General features: G+C 53.1%; 2 protein-coding genes across 2 annotated transcripts; one reads left to right on the top strand and one right to left on the bottom strand.

Annotated features, from left to right (window-relative positions):
• Positions 1-408: 408 nt before the first annotated feature.
• Positions 409-2,851, top strand: Ttc9b (tetratricopeptide repeat domain 9B). The gene is made up of 3 exons (XM_021168920.3): positions 409-891; positions 1,451-1,633; positions 2,426-2,851. The coding sequence occupies exons 1-3, from the start codon at positions 471-473 to the stop codon at positions 2,539-2,541; spliced, it is 720 nt and encodes a 239-aa protein (XP_021024579.1). The 5' UTR covers positions 409-470; the 3' UTR covers positions 2,542-2,851.
• A 198-nt stretch (positions 2,852-3,049) lies between these two features.
• Map3k10 (mitogen-activated protein kinase kinase kinase 10) lies at positions 3,050-22,069 on the bottom strand. The gene is made up of 10 exons (XM_021168071.3): positions 20,812-22,069; positions 15,628-15,808; positions 11,821-11,969; positions 11,258-11,433; positions 10,023-10,269; positions 8,311-8,427; positions 5,528-5,681; positions 5,341-5,453; positions 4,363-5,043; positions 3,050-3,496 (listed from the first exon to the last, which is right to left on the bottom strand). Exons 1-10 carry the CDS (start codon positions 21,491-21,493, stop codon positions 3,174-3,176), a joined length of 2,823 nt encoding a protein of 940 aa, XP_021023730.1. The 5' UTR covers positions 21,494-22,069; the 3' UTR covers positions 3,050-3,173.
• Positions 22,070-23,199: the final 1,130 nt, after the last annotated feature.

Below are 23,199 nucleotides of genomic sequence, written 5' to 3'. Positions count from 1 at the left end.
CATAAAGAATCTATTCCAACGTATGTGCTATTGTCCCGCACTACAGTACTGTAGGTAATTTGAGGGGATTATCCAAATCATAGAGTAATGAGAAATCAGGGTCTGAATCCGGGCAGCTTGACTCCCTCCCAATCCTGTATTCTTATCCATCATGCCAAATGACTAGTGGGCTGAAAACCAGCTTTCCACAAAACTGATGTCTGCCCGCTCAGCCTTTTCTTCTAGAAATCTCCGGGAGAGCATGCAGTCTAGTGGGAGGGTAAGGACTGTGGGGACAAGGGAGAGGCGCCAGAACAGCTAGACCCAGGCTGGTTTGAGGGTGAGCGAGGGGGAGTTTGGAGGGGTTTTTCTAGACCCATAGGGGGCAGCCGGAGACGGCAGCCAGAGATGTGGGGGCGGAGAAAGGGTGGGGACCGGCCCCGCGGGGGGCGATGCGGTAGCTGCAGCGGCGGCCGCAGGAGTTTCCCACAATGCAGCGCGGCGCGCTGTCCCCGGTGCTGATGCTCAGCGCTGCCCCGGAGCCTCCACCGCGCCCGCCTCCCGCCCTTTCCCCGCCGGGCCCCGGCTCAGCGCCTCGCCATGGCTCTGCTCGGTCGGGTCCTGCCCCAGAGCCGTCTGGGGGCCTGGCTGCGGCGCTCGACAGCAGCCTGCGGGCTGCCGTGGCGTTCAAGGCGGAGGGTCAGCGTTGCTACCGAGAGAAGAAGTTCCGAGAAGCCATTGGCAAGTACCACCGGGCACTGCTGCAGCTGAAGGCGGCTCAAGGGGCCCGCCCTGGCGGTCTGCCCACCCCCTCCCCGGGACCCACCACCAGCCCGGGGCCCGCCCGCCTCAGCGAGGAGCAGCGGCGCCTGGTGGAGAACACAGAGGTTGAATGTTACGACTCCCTCACTGGTACGGGGCCGTCGGGGGGCGCAGAGGACTCGGGTGAAACGGGTGGGTAGTAAGGGGGTAATCAGGAGGCTAGAGTCTGTGGTGGCTGGAAGCTGAAGGAGTCAGGGCTGTGGTCTGGCGGGGAAGACTACAGAACTTGATGAGGAAGAGTTGGGAGTAGATGAATAGGGCTTCTTGGATGGAGTAAGCAGGGGCTTGAAAAATGAAACGGGCTCTGGACTTGGTCTTCTAAGCCCCACTTCCCTGACTCATTCTTTCCCCCGGTCTGCCACGCATGAGCCAAGGTTAGAAAGGCTTACCCTGCACCGGCTATTTCGTTCTTGGACCCTCCCTCTATAATTACTTGGGAAACCTCCAGCTAATTGCTTCAGACTTGTCTGTCGTGCGCCCTCTAGCGGCGGCGCAGATAGCTCTTATACTAACAGGTTAGCTGATGAGTGTCTCCTGGTGGCCAGAGCAATCCCATATGCCCAGGGGAAGAGGTCAGGTTATTCGAGGTCATGTGAATCCTAGGGGATGCAGGCTGTGTCTGAGACTACAGGGTCTCTGCACCCCACAGCTTGCCTCCTGCAGTCAGAGCTGGTGAACTATGAGCGGGTGCGTGAGTACTGTCTCAAGGTGCTGGAGAAACAGCAGGGCAACTTCAAGGCCACCTATCGTGCCGGCATTGCCTTCTACCACTTGGGTGATTATGCACGTGCGCTGCGCTACCTACAGGAGGCCCGCAGCCGAGAGCCCACAGGTGAGTGTCAGGGCTGGGCTGGGCAGGGGGCTAGAGCAGAGGAAACCTAGGCAGGAGGACCAGGGCAGAGCCAAGCCACCCCAGGGAAGTGCTGTTACCAGCTCCGGACAAGCTCTCTCTAGCTACCTAAGACTCCTCATACACCCATCCACCATCCAGCCACCGTCCCCAAGGGTATACTCACCTTGTTCCTCTGGCATTTCCCCACCAACTCTCTTCATTGTGAATTGAACCCAGGGCCTCACACATGCAAGGCAAGCACTCTATCAACTAGGCTACATCCCCAATGCATTAGCCCATCCGTGTCCCTATCCACTCACCGACGATGGCCTTGAATATTTCTCCCCCCACACCCATATTCCTTCACTCTCTCCTGGTCACACTCAGCTCCTCGGTCACCTTTGGCCCTCCACTCATCTGCTTGTAATGCTTGTTCTCTGCCCTCGGGGAGAGCAGTCAGGGCACTTGTGTGTCCGTGTGTGCAGACATGACACAACCCCATGGGGAGGGGACACAGTAGGAGCTAGATGCAGGGCTGTGGGAGCAAGGAGGCGAGATTAGCTTTCCCGTGAGAACAGTTGTCACTTGGGAATGAGCGGAGGGGGGAGAGGAGCCTCTCCCGACAGAGCGCGGCTGCTGCTGCCGCTGCACATGTGAGGTAGGAGGTGTGAAATGTCTCTGGGTGGCTGGTACAGCTGAGGTGCCGGGAGTGAGGTGCTGACTGTCCTGAGGACATATCTATCGGCTGCTGTCTCAGGACACCCAGATAATGTTCCCGTCCCTCCCCTGCAGACACCAATGTTCTCCGCTACATCCAGCTGACTCAGCTGAAGATGAACCGTTGCAGCCTCCAGAGGGAAGACAGTGATGGTGGCACTGGAGGCCCAGCTCGGAATGTCGTGGGCTGAGGCCAAGGGGCAGCCTCTACCTTACTCCCTCCAACCCCACTGGGCACCTTCCCCCGACTTGCCCAGCTCAGAATGTCGTGGGCTGAGGCCAAGGGGCAGCTTTACCTTTATCCCACCAGCCTCACCGGCACCCTCCCCCCCCCCACTCGTGTTTACTGGTAAAGCAGCTGCCACTGGCGCCTCCTTTGTGCGGTCTTATTGTGCGGATGAAGGAGCAGGTCTATACCAGCTGTCACTTCCTCAGAGACCCAGAGGCCCAGGGAGGAAATGTAGGGTTTAAGGGTGTCCCACTGTGGAGTAAATCAGCATCAGAGCCCAGGCAGGGGACGCACACACAGCCAGCTTGGTAGGGGGCAGGGCTCACCTTTAATGCTGCATCTTGTGCCAGATCCCCCACAATGTCCTGTCCCTGAGTATCCCTGCCCACCCACCCTCTCCCCACAGCAGGTTGAGCTCAGAGCTCCACAACCTGGGGTACAAAGGAATAAATTAAGTGTCCTCCCCTCCCCCCTCCCCCAATAAATAGAGTGAGTATCCTGCCCAGGGCCTCCCCCACCTTGGCAAATGGTGGGCTGTGGCAGGCCTAGGGCGCTACATTCATGGCTGCCCAGGCGGGTGGTGGTGGGCAGGTCTCAGTGAGAGCCATAGACCCCACATAGGGGCACTGTATTGTCCTGGCTCTGGCCCTCCATGTCCATGTCCAGCAACGTGGGTTGCACGCTGGGGGGCCCAGGGCTCTCTGGAGTGTCTGGCCTGCTTGGAGGCGAGATGCTGAGTGTCCGGCCAAAGGAGACCAGTTTCCAGGGGTCCAGACGGGGGCGGCTGGCAGCTGGCCGGGGTCTTGGGGCAAAAGTGAGGGTAGTGGGGCGGCCAGGGAACTCCAGGGGCCGGCGTCGGATGGGGAACAGGGCCTGGGGGTCGGGCAGTCGAGGGAAGTCCAGGGGGTCTCGAGGACCTAGGGGAAGAGGATCACATGCGGTGAGGGGTGGGGTAAAGGGCGCCATGTCTACGCCAACCCCATCCTTGGAAAGTGGTTACTGGCTTCGGACAAACTCTCAGAACTTGCTGCGCCTGCTTTCTAGTAAGGCCACAGCCATGAGCAGCCCCGCACTTGGGCCTTGAACAAGTTCTCACAGCTTCCAATGGCTTGTTCTGGAAGCTGACCTTTTTACATTTTCTGTGACAGGCTGGCCTGGAACTCTGTGTAATGGAAGATGACCTTGAACTCCAGAATATGGGGTTGTAGGATTGTGAAAACATCCAGTTTTATGTGGTGTTGGGGATCACACCCAACATGTTAGACAATTCTTCTACCAAAGGAGCTGCACCCCAGTTCATCTTTCCATCTTAGGGACAGAGTCTCATGTAGCCCAGGCTGGTCTCAAACTCTGAGTGTGGCCCAGGATGACCATAAACTCCTGATCCCGAGTACTGGCTTCACAAATGTGTGCTACTACTCCCAGCCTCCAACTCTGGAGTGATCGAAACAGTGCCTGGCTGGGGCTGAGAGATTCAAACCTGACCACAGAGGCTGTAACCCAGAACCCCGGGCCTGAAGGGCACAAGTAATTCCTGACCACGCCCTCCTGACCATACTGCTGGCTAATAAGCAGAGAGGACAGTGCTGATGGCTACCAATGTTTCCGCTTGCCATCAAGTCATCTACCCTGTCCTCGAAGACATTATATTGACATTGCCCAATTTATCCTATCTCAGGCATCCCCAAGACCCACAATGGGCCCGGCAATGACGGCTAGGGTGGCTCGGAAGGAAACACGGGTCAGTAGCCTGTGAAAGATGGCTTGGACAGGCCCCACTCACCGTGGTTGGTGAGCTCCAGAGGCTCCCGCTGTCTCAAAGCCCCATCTGATGGCGTCCGCCTGTGTCCACGGCTCACAGCGTGGGCGGCAGTGACGTGGGTGGGCGTGAGCGACTGCCGGGGGTCCTTCTTGAAGCTCTCCAACTCCACGTCCACGAGAGGATTGGTGCTGGGTGAGGGCGCGAGCGGAGAGGGCGGCGGGGAGGGGGCGGCGGGGCCAGCCTCGTCACTGTCAGAACGCAGCAAAGAGCGCGTAGAGTTACAATCCGATACAGAGGATAATGACACCAGGGTGGCCGAGGGTGCCAGACCCAAGCCTGGGGCTGTGTCTTCGCGGCGACCTCCGGGGCGCCCGGTTGGGCTGAGACCGCGAGGGAAGCGGCCGGGGCGCGGGAAGAAGAGACTGTCCAGCCAGCGCCGCTGCTCCTCACCGTCCCCGGCCCGTGCCTCGGCCACGTCGGCGCCCAGGCCAACCGCACTCAGCAGCGTGGCACAGCTTAGCAGCGCCAGGTCGCAGCGCCTACGAGCTCCGTGTCCTGGCCGGGAAGGGGTGGCAGCCGGCGGCTCCCAAGGCGTCTGAACACAGGGAGAGGGCTCGGCGGGCAGAGGCACCTTGAGGTAGGACGGGGTGGAGTAGGGAGAAGGGGGCACATTGTTGTCTTCATCTGCCTCCGCAAATTCTTCTGCAATGGGAGAGGTCTGTCACTCAGCTGACCCTGCCTTGCCTCACCTTCCCCTAGAATTGATGGCAAGGACTTCTTCCAGTGACCTCCAAGTAACAGCCAAACCCCCTCTCCAGGTGCCACTGCCGGCCTCAAATCTCTCTCTTTAAAGCCTTGCTTCTGAAAATGAAGGCGGGTCCCCAGGCCCATAGCTGCTATCTCTTCTTCTGGGCATGTCTCACCTAGGTGTGGGGGATGTCCCCTCAGCCAGGATTTCTCCTGTCCCCAGTGCTCCCCAGAGCACTCCCACTCTCTTACCCATCTCGTTGAGGCTGGCAAAGCCCGGGGCCATGGGGGTGTGCTTAGGGGATTTGCCCAGGTTGGGGGCGCTCGAGGACCACTGTTTGCTTCCTTCCCCCAGCGCCTTAAGCCTGCAGGGGCACAGGAGATAGGGTCAGGGCAGGGCTAGGCAGGGATCGGGCGGCTGGCAGCTATACACTCATACCTCTCCTCTCCTCCAGCTCGCTCCTTCTGCAAAGTGGAACTGGGGCCCCATGTCCTGCCTTTCTTCTTGCCCCCAACCAGTTCTTCCTTCTTTGGTGGCCCACTGCGGCTCCATGTTCCGCTACTACTGCCGCCACCACAGTCCATGGGAGTCACTGCATGGAGAGAAATGATAAGCGAGCCAGAGTCACTGAGAGGCCCCTGCCAGCCCAAGGAACTGTTCTGACAGTCACTGCTGCTGTGAATCCTTACCTAACTCACAGCACCGCTATCAGGGTAGGGCCTAAGGCAGCAAAGCAGCCAGCTCCTTAAGCTTTGCCCATTCAGGTCCTGAGCCTGTATCCTCACGGCCTGCCTGAGCCTTCAGCTTCATTCTGGTTGGCCCAGCCCTGAGCTCTGGAGAGCTTGGTTCTGTTCCTGCACACTCCCCAGTGCACCCTGGCTCTAATGTCTTATCGCTGTGTAGCCAGATGCAGCTCCCACCCCGCTGTCTTCTGACCTTCACCTGCACCCACTACAGGTGCACCCACCCACAGGCATGCACACACAGTTACAAATGTAATAAAAATAATGAGTTACAGTCTAACCTGGGAGCAAAGTGAGACTGTTTTAAAACAAAAACAAAAGGCCAGGAGAAATCAGTTTGTAGAGTGTTTGCCTCTTAAACAGAATCCCTGGGTTTCCCCAGCACTGCATAAATGGGGTGTTGTGGCACATGCTTCTAATTCAGAACCAGGGAAGCAGACGGGGAAGGAATTCAAGGCCATCCTTAGCTACACAGTTGCAGAGAGTCTGGGCCACAGGAGACCATGAGACAGGCATGTAAAAGAAAAGGTTACTAGTTTGGGATTTCCCGTGGATTGTGCTCTGCGCCCGCTCCCTCACCTGCATGGACTACACACATACCTCCAAAGAACGCACCTGTGCCAGGCTCCGTGGACTTCCCATCTTTAAATAGTATACATTTCTCCACCCCTGGTAACAACAATTTAGATGGCTGCCGTTCAAGTGTGTCCCCAAGGATGGGGAGACATAAAGAACAGAAGGGCTGAGCCAGCATGAACTGTTTTTACCTTTTATTCTCAAGTCAACTTTTAAAGTAAATCATCTATTTCCCATCTAATCCCTATGCATAGACAGACACAGGCATACACACACACACACACACACTCACACACACATACACACACACACACACTCACACACACATACACACACTCACACATACACACACACACACAAACACACACACACTCACACACACACACTCACACACACACACACATTCACACATACTCAAAACTGCAGTCAGGGCACAGAGGCAGAGCTCGGTGGCAGAGCACACACTTTACACATACAATGCTAAAAGGCTTTGTGCACTGCCGAACATTTTTTAAAAAATCAGGGCAGGAGAGCCAGCTTGGGGTTAAGAACACTGGCTGCTCTCGAAGAGGGCTCAGGTTTGGTTGTCGGCACCCACATGGCAGCTCACAGCCATCCATACCTCCAGCTCCGGGAGAATCTAACCCCCTTCTGGCTTTGTCAGGCACCAAGTCCACGTGGTGTGTGGTCACAGAAGCAGGCAAAACACTCATACCCAAGAAATGAAAATAAATAATAAGGGCTTGAGATAGCTTAGCAGTTAAGAGCACTGACTGCTCTTCCAGAGATCCTGAGTTCAATTCCCAGCAACAACATGGTGGCTTATAACCATCTGAAATGAGAAACAAATGATAACCTATGGGCTGGCCCCGGAGTGGGCAGAGCTGGAGCAAGGGGAGAAAGAGGGATGGGGGAAAGAAATAATAAAAACTTTCTTTTTAAATAATAAAGTTTTAAAAAATCAGTCAGATTCTCTCTCCGTGGCTGTACACTCTGGCCCTGTAGCCCCCTTTCCATAAAATATCCCATCCCTCCTTGCCCTGCCGAACTGGCCTCTGGGCCGGAACCGTGCTGTCCTTCTCCCCAGTCACATCTTCATGCACACTCTTAGCCACCAAGGGCACTGGCAGACCTCACCTCAGCCTTTCGTTACATCCACTTTCCCTTTCCTGGGCTGCTAACCTCCTATTTCTGCATGTGTAAGGGTGGCTCTGGGAAAGATGTGCATGCGAATGGACAGAGCAAAGGATCCACTGTCTCTCCTGAGGGTGGCACTGCTCAGTCTACTCCAGGCTCATGCAAAACGAAGAGGCAGAGGGCCTTCTGCTTTGGGAACCACCATTTTCAGGTCCTGAAGCAGACCAGCAGCTTTTCTGTGCTTCCAGCTTGCAGAATGGACCATACACTGCAGGGTCTGAACCCTGTGACCAAACCGGCTTAAAGCATGGCCATATATTCTACTGATATAATCTCTCTGAAGAACCCTAATACTCCCCACCCCTCAATTTTTAGTGCTGGGGACAGAATACAATTTCAGGCTCTCCTACTGAACTATACATACCCCCAGCACCATTGTCTTTTCTTCAATTCCCTTCCTGGAAATGATGACCTTGTTGATGATGGTTTTTTTTTTTGTTTGTTTGTTTGTTTTTGTTTTTGTTTTTCGAGACAGGGTTTCTCTATATAGCCCTGGGGCTGTCCTGGAACTCACTCTGTAAACCAGGCTGGCCTCAAACTCAGAAACCCACCTGCCTCTACCTCCCAAGTGCTGGGATTAAAGGCGTGCACCACCACCGCCTGGCAACGATGCATTTTTGTTACCTGTTGTCCCAGTGAGAACCAGGAATGCCAGCACCGTGCTGAGGTTTGCTGACTGACTGTGAAGGCCTTGTGTATACTCACATCGAATGGCCCTCAACCGGGGAATGATGCTGGGGCTGGCAGGAGGGCTGGCCCCATCGGATCCTTTCCTCTTGTCCAGGGTTGGGGAGGCCTGGACAGTGATCTTATGTTCAAATCCTGAAAGAGGAAAGAGGCATTCCTAAGTACTGCAGGGTGGTAAGCATAGAGAAAGGCTCTCTGTAGAGACAGGGGATGGCAGTAGCGGTCAGTGCTTAATGCACTGGATCTCAGAGGTGCTGCCGCACCCATCAGCACCCAGGGCTGCCAGAGTCCTCTTAGAAATCAGACTCTTAGGCTCTTCCTTAATGAATAAACTTAGAGAGGTCCAAACTGTGCTTGACCAAGAGCCCAGGCCTGCGACTGCACCACTGCAGCAGTTAGGTTTTACACAACCATGGAGCACTTGGGGCAATGGCGAGAGTGGAATTTAATATTTAATCCTGACCAAGTTTAAGGAAGGTACTGCATTTGGTTGTTGGAGGCACTAAAGATGCTGGACACAAACTAGGCAGGTGAGTCTACTTTCACCTACTTCAGCTTTTATAAAAGCTTAGTATAAATGTAAAATGCATGACTATTGCAGTGCCAGAGGTCAAGCCTTTGCATGCTAGGCAGGTACCAAACCACTGAACCCCACGCCCAGCCCCCAGATCAGTTTGGGGGAGGCATGCTGGGGAGTGTAATCCAGTGCTCCACACCCGTTAGCATGCCGGACAAGCACTCTGCCACCCCATCCTCGGCTCCTGCCTGCCTTCACCTTCTCCTTGGTCCGAAGGTCATGCCCCCGGCCCGTCTCAGAGCCACAGTCCCATTATCTGTGTCATTTCTGGATAAGGTTTCGCTATATAGCTCAGACTGGCCCTGAGCTCTGTATCCTAGGCTGTCCTGAAATTAACCATCTGCCTCTGCCTCCCCAGTGCTGGTAATATAGGCAGGCACCACCATGCCTGACATGGAAACTTAACACCTAGATCAAGATGTGCTATAAATATAAATCGCACTGGATCTCAATGATTCAGTGTGAAAACAAGAACATATCTTAGTGGGATTTTTTGTTTTGTTTTTTTGGTATTGCTTACATAGATATAGTGGGCTGAATAAAACATACCTATTGTCTCACTGTTTCTTTTGTGTTGTGATTTGAGATAGGGTCATATATAGTCGGATCTTTAATTTGTTGTACAAGGAAGATAGCCTTGAACTCCTAATCCTCCTGCTCCCACTTCCCAAGTGACAGGATTACAGGCATGTGCCACCGGGCCTGGCTTCTTTTCACGTTTTCACCGTGGCTGCCAGAATACTTAACATTATGCACGGAGATCTACCTCCACTGGCAGGTACTGTAGTCAGACTGGCTCTGTGGTGTCTGTGTCAGGTAGGAAACCAGTCTTTTGTTTTGTTTCTGAGACAGCCTCAACCAGGGTGGCCCACGCTGGCCTTGAGCTCGTGGTGGTCCTCCTGCCTCTCAGTCTCAGGATGGATGCTGGGATGACAAATGTGAGCTACCATTCGTGGCTTTATGGGTCATCTTCTCTATGTGATGGATACATTTGCATCAGGAAAAACTTTAAGATGCTGAGGGTGCAGCTGGGTGGGAAAACCACCTTGCCAAGCACACACAATAATTATCCAAATGAACCAAGCAACCCTCTACGGAGACAAACCCGCCCCCAAGAAGTTTCTAGGCGCGCGCTCAGGGAACCGGGAGGTACCAGAGGGCAGGCTGATGTGGCTGCTTCCTTCCCGTAGCTTGAGCAAGCGGCTGCGCTTGAAGTTGCCCTTGCGTTTGCGGACCCTGGGCTTCTCCTGGCTCAGCTGGCTCATGAGCAGGTGCAGCTCACGTTCTACGATGTCCATCTCTCTCTCTGCCAGCTCCTGCTCCCGTCGCCGCAGCTGCTCTTCCTGAAAACGTTGCTCCTGTGCGGCCCGCAATAGCTCCTCTTCCCGGCTACGCAACTCCTGGTGGGAGGGAGGCAGGCAGGCAGGCCCAGAGGTAGGGCTTAGCTGCTGGGGCTGGCCCAGGGTCCCAGGACAGGTGGGTCTTGTGGGCATCGGCTCTGAATTCACATCCCTCCAGTCTGGACTTTACTAGCTAAGATGAATGCCATGGCAGGGACTGAATTAGTGCCAGAGGGGCACTTTTTCCCTTTCCTTTCCTTTCCTTTCCTTTCCTTTCCTTTCCTTTCCTTTCCTTTCCTTTCCTTTCCTTTCCTTTCCTTTCCTTTCCTTTCCTTTCCCTTTCCCTTTCTTTCCCTTTCCCTTTCTTCCGTTCTTTTTCTTTTCTTTTCTCTCTCTCTCTCTCTCTCTCTTTCTTTCTTTCTTTCTTTCTTTCTTTCTTTCTTTCTTTCTTTCTTTCTTTCTTTCTTTCTTTCTTCTTTTAAGACAGTGTCTCATGAAACCTAGTCTGGCCTCCAACTCACTACACAGTGGAGTGCAACAGGCACCACCATGCCTGGTTTATGCTGTGCCATGATGCAATCCCAGGTTTTGAGTCTGCTAGGCAAGGGTTCTATGCCCATGCTATACCCCTAGTCTTGATCCAGCTCTCAGCTCTTCAGTTTGTTAAGTAAACTGTCCTTTGGTAAATGAGCATACACAAAAGCAAAGAGTAGTGGAAAACTTCAGACATGCCCCGAAGCAGAGAACAGCACCCTTGTTACCCATACTGAGCTTTGGCAGTCACCTACACCTTGCAAGTCTGTTTCTTTTCTTTTTTAATCCGCTTTTAATTTATGCTATCATACTTATAACATGCAGTATCATCTGTAAGTACTTCAGGACAGGGGGTCTTTTTCTTATCAGTCCATCAACAGAGAGCTGTCTTAACATGCAAAGACACCCTGCATGGACCCAGGAGGATGGGGAGGGATCAGGGAAGGGCTTCTGAACTGCCCGAGGCCTCAGAGCTGGGATCTCCACCCCATCCTCGGCTCCTGCCTGCCTTCACCTTCTCCTTGGTCCGAAGGTCATCAAACATCTGCTGAATCTCCAGCTTCCAGTCTTCCTGCAGGGAGTGGAAGGACTCCAGTGGCATCTGGAACAGGGCTGACTGCTCGATGACCTCCAGCTGCTTCAGAATGCTGCCAAAATCTGGTCGCCCATGAGGGTCTGGGTCCCAGCACTCTGGGGTGGGAAGGCGGGGGGGAGGGGGGGGAGAATGGGGCAAGGGTCAGCACCCATGCTCAGGGCAAGGCAAGACATTGCTAAGATCCTGCCAACACGACAAGGGAAACAATGGGAAGGAACCCCAGGCCCTGCTCGGGGGGATCCAGGTTCAGACAGGAACCCCAGTATCAGATGCCCTCAGGAGCTCTGGCTCAGGCCAGAAAATGGGTCTGGGAACCATGGAGGCAATGATGGGGATGATGCCCACTGGCTGCTTGGGCTCCAGAGCCTTCTCCCCCATTCCTGGGCCCACTGGAATGCAAGGATGTATAAAGGGGAGAGATGTGGCCTAAGGGACCCTGTCCCCAAAGCTGAGCCTACCCTCTCCACAGGGCCCTGGCTCACCCTCCAGTAGGCGGGCAAAGGGCTCGGGGCACGTGGAGGGGATGGGTAGCGTCAGCTTGTTCATAGCCACACCGTAAGCCACGGCCAAGGCGTCGATCTCTCGGTAGGGGACCTCCCCGGTCAGCAGTTCCCAAAGAAGAACCCCGAAGCTGCAGGCGAGCGGGGAGAGGGAGGGAGGGTGATGGCACAGTCCACCTCAGTCCTCACCTGCACTCCAGCCCTCCCTTGCTCCTACCTCCTGCCTAGCTGGTGAGGAGAGGGAGGGTGATGGCACAGTCCACCTCAGTCCTCACCTGCACTCCAGCCCTCCCTTGCTCCTACTTCCTGCCTAGCTGGTGAGGCCACAGGAGCCTGATTTGACCTCCACAAGCTTGTTCTTCAAAAGGTGGTCAGGGTTGTCTCCTGACATCTTTTGTCTACTTTTCTGACTCCTAATCAAAATCAAAGTGGAATCCCAATGCCTCCTTGGAAATGCCTTACTGGCTGTCCTGGAACTTACTACGTCAAACAGCTTGGCCTCAAATTCCCAGACATCCACCTGCCTCTGCCTCCTGAGTGTTAAGAGGCAGCATCACCACACCCGGAGCCAGCTTTGTAATGAACTCATCACTTCTTTGTCTTTTTAAACTGCTTTATTGTGGGAGCAGGGGAATGGCTCACACATGGAGGTCAGAGGACAAATCACAGGACTGGGTTCTCTCCCACCATGTGGGTCCCAGGGACCTAAGTTAGGTCGTCAGCCTTGGCAGCAAACACCTTTACCACCGAGCCATCTTGTAGGTCCTAAAAGCATATCTTAAAAAATGTTGAAGATTGAATCTAGGACCTCATACACACACACTAGGCAAGCACTCAGACACTGAGCTATAGCATCACTTGTATCCTCCTCCTCCTCCTCTTCCTCCATCTCCAACGAAACATGGTCTCACCATAGCCAAGGCTGACCTGGAGGTCACTAGATAGTCCATGCTCACCTGACCCCACACTAAAGGTCCTCTGCCTCCCGAGTACACGCCTGGCAGGGCACATCCTTCTTAGCATTCCTTCAATGATCCTTGCAGTGTTGCTTCTAAACACCCAGCCTCTTCCTTTATATACCCTGTCCCTTCTGTTAAGAACACTCTTCCTTTGTGTTTTATAACTTTGTCCTTCAGGTCTCAACTGAGGGTGCCCCCTCGGCCAGGAAGCCCTCTTTGACCCTGTGTCTGTGCCCCATAGCACTTACCTGTCAACACTAGTGCGGACTATTTCCCATGTGTAAGGTACTTACTCCAGAGCAGACACTGCTAGGCACACTTAGTTATCCCTAAAACAAAGCTTCAAGGCAGAAGGAGCTGGCACGATTCTATCTCGCCATCCTTAATGGCAAGCAAGGGATACCCCCTTTTTTCTCCTTCGTTCTGGCTGGAATGTGGGCATGAAGCCTGGAGCTCAAGCAGCCATTCTGGATCAGGAAGATAACTGGCTTCAAAAGGAGGTAGCATGATGCCCTCCACTCCATGTCCCTGGAAACCCATGGGGCAGTTAGATTGTCACACTGACTGAGGAGAGCCACTGGTAGCTGGGAGACACAGCACTTAGCGGCCTGACCTGTAACACCAGCACCTTACTGGGGAACACATCCAAGAAGGAGCCTGTGAGACTGGGGTCACTATATCACCTGGGCTCCCCAAAAGGTTCAGCGACACAGATGGTCACTTATACAAAGGTAATTAGACCTTCACCAGACAGTGGCTATGCCAAGGACGCCAGTGGGAACTCCGGTCTGGCTTAGCTCTGCCTCAAACACATTACTCTGCGACTTGAACAACTTGCAACCTGGCTGGTGACTGACAGTCAGCGACACAGCAGGGTGTGACTGGCACCCTGCACCCCAGAGTAACACCCGGTGTGTCCCTCGGCCACAGGCACGCGCCAGCTCTGTGCAGCACGCCTCCAGCCCCTTCTTGTTCTGCTCCATTTGAACTTCCTGCACACCCCTCACCTCAGTACCTCCTTTGTGGAGCCCTGATTGATCACTTAGAACTCAGCTTAGCACAGTGGATCTGGGACTTGGATGTACTTCCCTGTCCACCCCACCTACATTTATTTTCATGCACACTTTCCCGATCTTTACAATTATTTCACAATTTTCTTTTTTTTTTTTCTTCAAACAAACAAACACCAAGGTTCACTATCTCTGACTGTCCTTGAACACACTACGTAGACCAGCCTGGTCTAAATTTAGAGATCCATCCTCCTGCCTCTGTAGTCTGCTAGGATCAAAGGTATATACTGCTATACCTAGCAATTGTTTAAAAATTGGTTTTGTGTTGTGTGTGTGCCTGTTTGCATGAATATGTACATACATGTCTGTGCACATGGAGGCCAGGGGTAAACTTCAGCTGTCATTCTCAGGAGCTACCCACTTGGATTGTATGGGTTTTGTTTGTTTGTTGTTAAAACAGACTCTGTGTAGCCCTGGCTGTACTGGAACTCACTCTGTAGACCAGGCTGGCCTCACAGACATCTACCTGCCTCTGCCTCCTGAGTGCTGGGATTGAAGGCGTTTGTGACCTTCACACCCAGGGTCCTTGGTTGTGTTTAAGACAGGTTCTCTCACTGGGATCTGTAGCTTAAGGATTAGGATAGACTGACCACCAGCAAGTGGCAGGGATTCCTGTCTCTGTCTCCTCAGCGCTTCTGGGATAACCAGCACATCTCCATGCCCAGCTTTCATGTGGATGCTGTGGGTTAAACTCAGGCTACCATGGCCTTTCATGGAAGACACTTTACTGACTGAACTATCTTCTCAGCTCTCCTATTTTACAAGTTTCTTTTAGTTTTTAGTTACTATCTGCGATGGTAGGGATTTTATTTTGTGTTACTGAGGACTGAACTCAGGGCACTACTATGCAAGTAAGCTCTCACTGAGCCACGCCCCCAGCCCCTCACTGGGGGATTCTAGGCAGGGGCTCTACCACTGAGCCACGCCCCCAGCCCCTCACTGGAAGATTCTAGGCAGGGGCTCTACCACTGAGCCACGTCCCCAGCCCCTCACTGGGGGATTCTAGGCAGGGCTCTACCACTGAGCCACGCCCCCAGCCCCTCACTGGGGGATTCTAGGCAGGAGCTCTACCACTGAGCCACGCCCCCAGCCCCTCACTGGGGGATTCTAGGCAGGGGCTCTACCACTGAGCCACGCCCCCAGCCCCTCACTGGGGGATTCTAGACAGGGGCTCTACCACTGAGCCACGCCCCCAGCCCCTCATTGGGGGATTCTAGGCAGGGGCTCTACCACTGAGCCACGCCCCCAGCCCCTCACTGGGGGATTCTAGGCAGGGGCTCTACCACTCTAACCCTTCACTAGAGGATGGGTTCCAGGCTTATTCTCTACCATTGAGCTGCATCCACTAGCCTCTTATTTTGATTTTGAGACAATCTCTGGGTTGCCCAGGCAGGCTTTGAACTTGCAATCATCCTGAGTAGATGGGACAACAACAGATCTATGCTACCAGAAAGGGTTCTCCTTATGTTTGCTGACTGTTGTCTCTGGACATCTGTGTAGCCAGAAGAATGGCTGCATCCAGGTCTTCAACTTCCCAATTCAATGACTATGCAGTGGGTGGTGTTTCAGAAGCCCTTTAGTGCTAACATCTCTTTCTTCTGACATTTTTTATTCAGGTACAAATTTTTACTTGGGACCTGTTTGAGCCTCAGGAACAGTTAACTGCTTGGTCACTGGTTCTCCACAGATGTCCCGCCCGCCCACTAGCACCACCTTCTTTCCCTCCCTCTCCCTGAGGACACCCGCCAGCCTCTCAGCACCTCCAGACGTCGCTGCTTTTGGAGAAGAGGGACAGGCGGATAACCTCAGGAGCCATCCAGGCGTAGGTCCCCGCTGCACTCATTTTGGTCGTCTTGTGCCACTCTCGGGCAAGGCCGAAGTCTGTGATCTTGAGCACCGTGTCAGCGAGGTTGTGGTTCTCAATGGCCTCCAGGATTAGGACTGGGGGTAGGAAGAAAGGTGGGTCGTCAAGACCTGACAGCTGGTGCCCCAGGCCTCTGCCTTCCCCTTCAATAGGTTATGGGTCCCCACTCTGCACAGTTCCTTCCCTGGTCACCAGAAGTGACACCTTGCTTCTAATACTCAGGCTTCCTGAAGGATGGCCTTCTTCAACACAGTCAACGCTGCCCCTCCCTGTCGCTTCATTTTGTCGGGTAGTTACATGGCTGCTCTTTTCACTAACCAGACAGAGGGTTAAGCCCTAGGTTTTAGCTCTGGAAGATTCCTACTACTTAATACTGGCCAAGAAAGAGAGGGGATGGAGAGACAGCTTGGTCATTAAGGGTGTGTACTGATCTTGTAGACAGCTTGAATTGTATTCTCATCAACCTCACCAGACAGCCCACAACCACCTGTAACTCCAGCTCCAGAGGATCTGAACGCCACAGAAACCAGCACTCACACATACACATAGTCATGCGTGTGCAGGCACACACACATACACACACACACACACAGAGAGAAGTATGCTTGTGCACACACATATAATTAAAAATAACTCTTGGGGCTGGAGGCATAGCTCAGTGGTTAAGAGCATGCACTGCTCCTGCAGAGAACCTACACACCCACCTGAAACTCCAGCTTCAAAGGATCCAACACCTTCTGGCCTCTGTAGGTACTCACATATAGACAGGATTTAAAACAAACACGCGTGCACACGCATGCACACACACACACACCCTTTTAAAGGAAAAGGTGGACACAGTTGGGCATGGTAGCACACACCTATACTCCCAGAACTTGAGAGCCTGAGGCAGGTGAGTAGTATATTGGAGGCCAACCTGGGCAAGACTTTGTCTCTAAACCCCACCCCACCCCCCAAAAAAACCCAAAACAAAACAAAACCATGACAGGCCAATTCAAAGCGTAGCCTGCAAGAAGCCTCTGGCACAATCTTGGCCTCTAGAACTTCTGCCACCACCATGATAATGCGCTTTAACTAGCCTGCTGATCCAAAAGAGGTGGGAGACACTTGGGAGTAGATCCCCCTTACCCATGCCCTGCTAAATCATTTTGCTCCCATCTATAAGAGCACAGACAGTAACAAGTAGCTGTTTTCACACACTGAGTTTTGGGGAAGGTTTGTATGCAGCATCACTGTTATCAAGACTGACTGAGCCAGGCGTGGTGGCACATGCCTTTAATCCCAGCACTTGGGAGGCAGAGGCAGGCGGATTTCTGAGTTCAAGGCCAGCCTGGTCTACAGAGTGAGTTCCAGGACAGCCAGGGCTACACAGAGAAACCGTCTCGAAAAAACAAACAAAAACAAAAAACCAACCAAACAAAAAAAGGCTGACTGATACAACTAAGCATACAGAATAGTTCTAGCTGACCGGAGGCAGTATGCCATCTAACAATGATGACAGCTATGATTAGTGTCTACATTGGGGTTAAATTAGCAAAGTAATTCTTAATCAAAAGCATATGGCTATCTAGATAACCAGCTTTCCATCTTTGTCCAATGTCTTAATGCTGAGATAGTTTATGCTTTGCATGTTTGTGCCATGTTTGAGTGATGGGTATTGAACCCAAGGCCTCATGCATGTGAGGGAAGCACAGTGATGCTGCATACAAACCTTCCCCAAAACTCAGTGTGTGAAAACAGCTACTTGTTACTGTCTGTGACTATGTCACAGCCTCAGCCTGATATGTGTGTGTGTGTGTATTAATGCACACGTTTGCCTGTATGTTTACATGTCCAACATGTGCATGCCTGGTGTCTGAAGAGACTTCAAGTATAGAATCCCCTGGAACTGGAGTCACAGATGTTTGTGAGGAACCTTGTGGGTGGTAGGAACTGAAGTCAGGTTAGCAATGTTCTCTGCAAGAGTAGCCAATGCTCTTAACCACCAAGCTCTCTCCAGCCTCCAGGCCTGGGCTTTGCTGTTTTGAGAGATTCTCACACTATAGTCCAGTCTGACCTCAAATCTGCAGCCATCTCCACGGTGCAGCTTCCAAACACTGTGATTCTATGCCGGTCTCCACGTCCTACCAGGTTTACTATTTCTCCACAGAGGCATACTCTTCCCACCTCACAACTGCCCTGCTCTCCCTAGCTCTCTTTGTAAGGCTGATTCCTTTATGTTCAGTTTTTGCGCCCCCAGATAATGCCTTTCTTGACCATCAAATAAATATAATGAATTCACCACAGTTCCCTCAGAGTCTCTGTAACTCTCTGAAAACTGATATTTATCTTCCTTTTCCCCTCTCTCTTCCCATCTTTCCTCTAGCTATGGACTCTGTCTATATCTATATGTATCTATCATTCCCATATCTATAGGTAGCTTGATTGATCAATCATATATTCTTATTTACTACATATAGATTACATATTAGTGAGGGGTACAGTTCTCTTCCTGCTCTTCTTTTTCTTCTTTTGAGACAGAGTCTCATTAGACAGCCCTGGCTGTCCTGAAACTCACTCTGTAGCTCAGGCTAGCCTTCATCTCAGAGACCTGCCTGCCTCTGCCTCCTGAGTGCTGGGATTAAAGCCTTACAATACCACGCCTGTCTCTTCTTTAAAAAAAATATTTATCTACTTTCTGTGTATGCATTTCTGTATGAGTTGTTCTAGACATGTCCCAGGAATTAAGCTGAAGTCGCCAGACTTGGCAGTAAATACCTTTGCCCAGCTAGCCATCAGACTGTCCTCTGACTTATTTATTTAGACAGGCTCTTACACTGTCGTCCAGATTAGCCTGGAACTCATAATGTAGCTCAGGCTGGTCTCAGACTTATGGCAGTCCTCTTGCCTCAGCCTCCTGACACTGGGATTAGAGGCAGGCCACTACACCCAGCTGTCCCCAGTCTCTTCCATGATCCTAGAGCCAAGGATGAAACACAGTAGATGCTTAAGAATGACTAAACTAGCCGGGCGTGGTGGCGCACGCTTTTAATCCCAGCACTTGGGAGGCAGAGGCAGGTGGATTTCTGAGTTCGAGGCCAGCCTGGTCTACAAAGTGAGTTCCAGGACAGCCAGGGCTACACAGAGAAACCCTGTCTCGAAAAACCAAAAAAAAAAAAAAAAAAAAAAAGAATGACTAAACTAAGTCAGTCATGGTAATACCTCCATTATGTGGGAGGCTGAGGTAGCAGGTTGGTAAATCAAAAGCTAACCAAACACCAAAACTAAAACAAATCAGGTGTCAGGATGGCTGAGCAGGTAAAGGCACTTGTAACCTGATGATCTAAGTCCCATCCCAGAGCCCTCATGGTGGAAGAAGAGACGTGACTCCTGGCAGCTGTCCTCTGATTTCCACACTTGCATGGTGATGTATATTTCTAACCCCAGTAGTAAATAATTAAAAAAAAAAAGAAACAAAGGATTACTGAAGCAAAGGACAAATGGCATCAGACAGGGAACTTCTGGAGGAAGGGTGTAGGGAGCTGTTGTGGGACCTGTGTCCATTACTGCCCTAGAGGAAGCCCGGGCCTTCAGAGCCCGGCCACCTTGTCCAGGTTGTGTTAAGAGATGCTCTATGGACCCCTGGGTGGGGAAGGGCTTAGGATCCCTCATGCCAGTGGCCCTGCCTCTACTCACCCAGCAGTTTAGAAACACTAGAATGTGGGCATCCATACAGGCAGGGCCCACCTGCATCTGTTTTGTTGACTCTCCCAGACTGGGCAGAGGCCACAGACGGTCATCAGCACTTGGTCACTCTCTGTGTGGAATGTATGAATGCCAGGCTGAGGAGATGAAAACCACTCAGTCCCTCTCTTCTAGGGGCTAAAGTTGCAGTTAGTAACAAGCTTATACAGAGCAGCAGAGTGGAATCAAACAAACATATAAACCAACAGGTAAGAAGGGACTGCTAAGGGGTAAGTACTGAAGGCGAAGGGAGGGGGTCTCACGTTCCTGGGTTAAGAATGACCCACTTGAGGGCAGGAAAGTGCAGGCCTCATTTGCTGTGGAGCCCCCTGCAAATACTCTGGCCTTGTGAATACCAAATGCGAGGCTGAGGCCATCAATTTAAAAGACAAAAATGAACGATGTGAAATGAGGCTCAGCAAGGATGGGGGAGCCCACGGAGGCGAAGTCTTCCCAGTTGTATACCTAGGAGTATCTAGCACATGTCAGAATGATCTAGAAAGAAACAAAGAAAGTAATGTCTCATCCATGAGGACTCTCAGGGAAGAAACCATGGTGTCTTGTTGCTTGGAGAAGGCCTAACTTAATAGCGGGCCCACTAATATTTGTTGATGCCCTGAGATGCTTTTGGTCTAGATATGATCAATTTCTAGGGACCCTTCCCATCTGCTTGGCCCATTGCTGACTCAATCAACCAGTCAGTCAGCTTTGTAGAACCTGTGCTGGGCAAAGCAGCCTGGAAGCGTTTTCTATCAGCCACTCTCTTCCCAACGCCTTCATCTGTTCCACTCTGCTGGAGAGCCAGCAGCATCTCGAGAACAGTTTTGATTTGCCCCATCCCACCCCTATCCCCAAGGCACGTAAGGCAGTGCCTGGAGACATTTTTGGTTTTGATAGTTGGGAGCAGGGTTGCAGAGTACTAATGACCTCTTGTGCATAGAGCCCTAAGGCCACTACACACATAGAGTGCACAGAACAATGACAAGACCACAAAGGTTAATAGTGACAGGCTTGGGAAGCCCTGGCTTCAACTAAGCCAGCTCTGTCCATCTCTGCCTGGTAGATTCCGATGCCATGGTCAGGTTGTGGGCATCACGAGGACAGACTTTGCAAGTGGCAATGAACACAGGGACTGTCATAGTGCCATGGATACACCATCATTGACCCACTGAACTATATATAGCCTGAAAGAGACCTTTCTGAGCTTCCTTTTTCTTATTAATACAACCAAAGTCCCCCTCACCTGGCCCTACTTGCCCCATGCAGTGCCATCTGCTGTCCCTTGCCCTTTCCAACTATCTGTGCTTGGCCTCATAAGATTCAGCGGAAGAGTTTTGGGAGAGAGGATAGCACTTACTGTTGATGGACTTGAGGTCCCGGTGAATGATGGGCACAGGGGCATCATTGTGTAGATAGTTCATGCCCCGAGCCACCTGCACAGCCCAGTTGACCAGCACATGAGGGGGGACCCGGCGACCTGCCAGTACCCTGCTCAATGCACCTCCCCGAGCATATTCCATCACCAGGCAGAGGTTTGGGGGGCTGAGGCAGGCGCCCCGCAGGGCAATGATGTTGGGGTGCTGCAAGGCTCCAAAGAGCCGGGCCTCCTGGCGGACCTGCTCCGCTGTCACTGCCGGGTCCCGTTCAGGGTCCAGCCGAGCGGCCTTGACCGCTACTTCCTCTCCACGCCATACGGCGCGATAGACTTTGCCAAAGCCCCCGACACCGATGATCTCCTCTAGCTGCAGCTCGTGGAAGGGGATCTCCTGTGGCAGCTGGAGATCTGTGGGTGCGGCGGGTGCAGCGGGGGCCACGTAGTTGCTGGGGAAGACGCCCACACGGCCGCTGGGCAGCTGCCCTGTCCACCAGCCCTCATCTCCAGACACCGCACAGTCCTGGGAAAGCACCTGGACGCGGTCGCCTCTCCGCAGGGTCAGCTCCTCGTCGCCCACTGCCTCGTAGTCGAACACGGCGGTCCACACTGGCCCCGCGGGGGTAGCGCCCCACTCTCTGGCCGCCGCCCCCTCCTCCTCCTCCATGGGGGAGGGGCCGGGGGCTGCGGGAGGCCGCTTCACGCAGGCTGCCCGCGGAATGCTAAGCGCGGGGCCGGGAGGCCGGGATGGGAGACAGTCCCTGCGGACCCCGGGGGGCTCCTGGGGACCATAGCTGGGGGAGCGGCCTCCGCTGGAGCGAAGGAATTAAAAAAAAAAAAACCCAAAACCTAAAAAACACCTTTTTCAAAGGATGGGACCGATCCCTCGGATTTGGCTGTGCAGGAGAGGCGTTAGGTTCACCTGTCCCCAAAGATGTCAGGGCGCAGGGAGGGCCGGGTCGAGCGGGGCCCGCCGGCGGAGGCCGAGGCCGAGGGCAGCAAGCGGCCGCCCCTCCCCGCGCCTCTCACCCCGCGCAGCTCCACCGGCGGCCCCCGGCTCCGCATCCCCAGCCACGACCTCAGGGCCGGGCAGGGATGGCGGCGCCCCGGGGGCGGCCGCCCCGGGATGGGGTGGCGCGCCCCTCGGCCTCCTCACGCGAGGAACGCGTGAGCGGCCCCCATCCTCCTCAGCCGGCTCCTGGTCGGCCCCCTAAGTCCCTCTCCCCGCCGGGGCTCTTGGCGGTGTCCAGTGACGTGTGTATGCTGCTGCCGCGATGCCGCCTGGGAGTTGTAGTCCCAAGCTGCGAGGCCTTGGGTTCGTCCCAGGCTACACGAACCCTGGTCCTTAGGCCCTATCTCCTATCAGGACGAATGAACCAAAGCTTTCTACAAGCCCTGCAGGAGACCCGTTCATGTTGGAGTTCACGGTAACTGACTCATTTAGCCAAGGGAAACATAGGAGATGAATGAATGGAGATTACGGACCGATACTCCTAAAGCGGTTCGGACAAGGTTCGCAGGATAGCCTCTAGGGTCCCTGGCTGGAAGTGCATGCTGGGAAATGTAGTTCGTTAGTGGACCATTGCGCTCCTTGAACCACCTGCTTCAGAGAGCTATGGGTGACTGGAGCAAGTTAACGCACAGGCTGGTGCTGCCTCTGTGGGCAGGAGCAGGCTGGAGGGCAAAGTGTACTGTCTTAAAGATTTCATAGCCAGATTTGCTTGCCTCACCAGCTATGGGATCACTGGCATCTGCAGTCAGAACTTGTCTATACTCTTCTGCCTCCTATAGTGAGCTTCAGTTTGGAGAGAGGGGGCTGAAAGGAGGGGTTGCGGGGGGGGGGGGGCTTTGCTCAGATGATGTCATTAAATCTTCACGAAAAACCTCATTTACAGGTGACTCAGAGAAACAAACTCACTTTGTTCAAGATTGCTAAATTATAAATGGCAAAGCAAGAGTCAAGGGCAGTTTAAAAGAAATTAAAAAAACACTGTCACTGATCATATTTTTAAATTGTGTGTGTGTGTGTGTGTGTGTGTGTGTGTGTGTGTGTGTGTGTATGCACTCACCCAAAGAGGGCGTCGGATCTCCTGGAACTTCAGTCACAGGCGGTTGTGAGCCACCCCATGTGGGTGCTGGGGACCCAAATTCAGGTTCTCTGCAAAAGCTGCATGTGCCCTTTAGTGCTGACCCACCTTTGCCCCTACGGTAACTAAGATTCTGGTATTAGTTGAGTTCATTTGTGGGGCAGGCAAAGGATTGACTGAGAGGGACAAAGGTGTGCGTGTGTGGAGCTTTATTGAGGCGGGCTGACAATCACTGTGTTGGGAGTCCTTACAAGGGCTCTGTGTTTAGCATTTTATAACTTCTGCA

The sequence above is a fragment of the Mus caroli genome, unplaced genomic scaffold (assembly GCF_978045245.1).
Source record: "Mus caroli unplaced genomic scaffold, Mus_caroli_1 scaffold_8, whole genome shotgun sequence".
Lineage (NCBI taxonomy): Eukaryota > Metazoa > Chordata > Mammalia > Rodentia > Muridae > Mus > Mus caroli.
The sequence above is the reverse complement of the archived record's forward strand: the minus strand, read 5'-3'. Positions and strand labels throughout refer to the sequence as shown.

Coding starts and splice junctions, on each gene's coding strand:
- Ttc9b (XM_021168920.3), top strand. CDS start 471: ATGCAGCGCGGCGCGCTGTCCCCGGTGCTGATGCTCAGCGCTGCCCCG. Junction 892..1,450: donor ATGTTACGACTCCCTCACTG/GTACGGGGCCGT, acceptor TGCACCCCACAG/CTTGCCTCCTGCAGTCAGAG. Junction 1,634..2,425: donor CCGCAGCCGAGAGCCCACAG/GTGAGTGTCAGG, acceptor CCTCCCCTGCAG/ACACCAATGTTCTCCGCTAC.
- Map3k10 (XM_021168071.3), bottom strand. CDS start 21,493: ATGGAGGAGGAGGAGGGGGCGGCGGCCAGAGAGTGGGGCGCTACCCCC. Junction 11,434..11,820: donor CTTTGCCCGCCTACTGGAGG/GTGAGCCAGGGC, acceptor TTCCCACCCCAG/AGTGCTGGGACCCAGACCCT. Junction 3,497..4,362: donor TCTGGAGCTCACCAACCACG/GTGAGTGGGGCC, acceptor CTCTTCCCCTAG/GTCCTCGAGACCCCCTGGAC.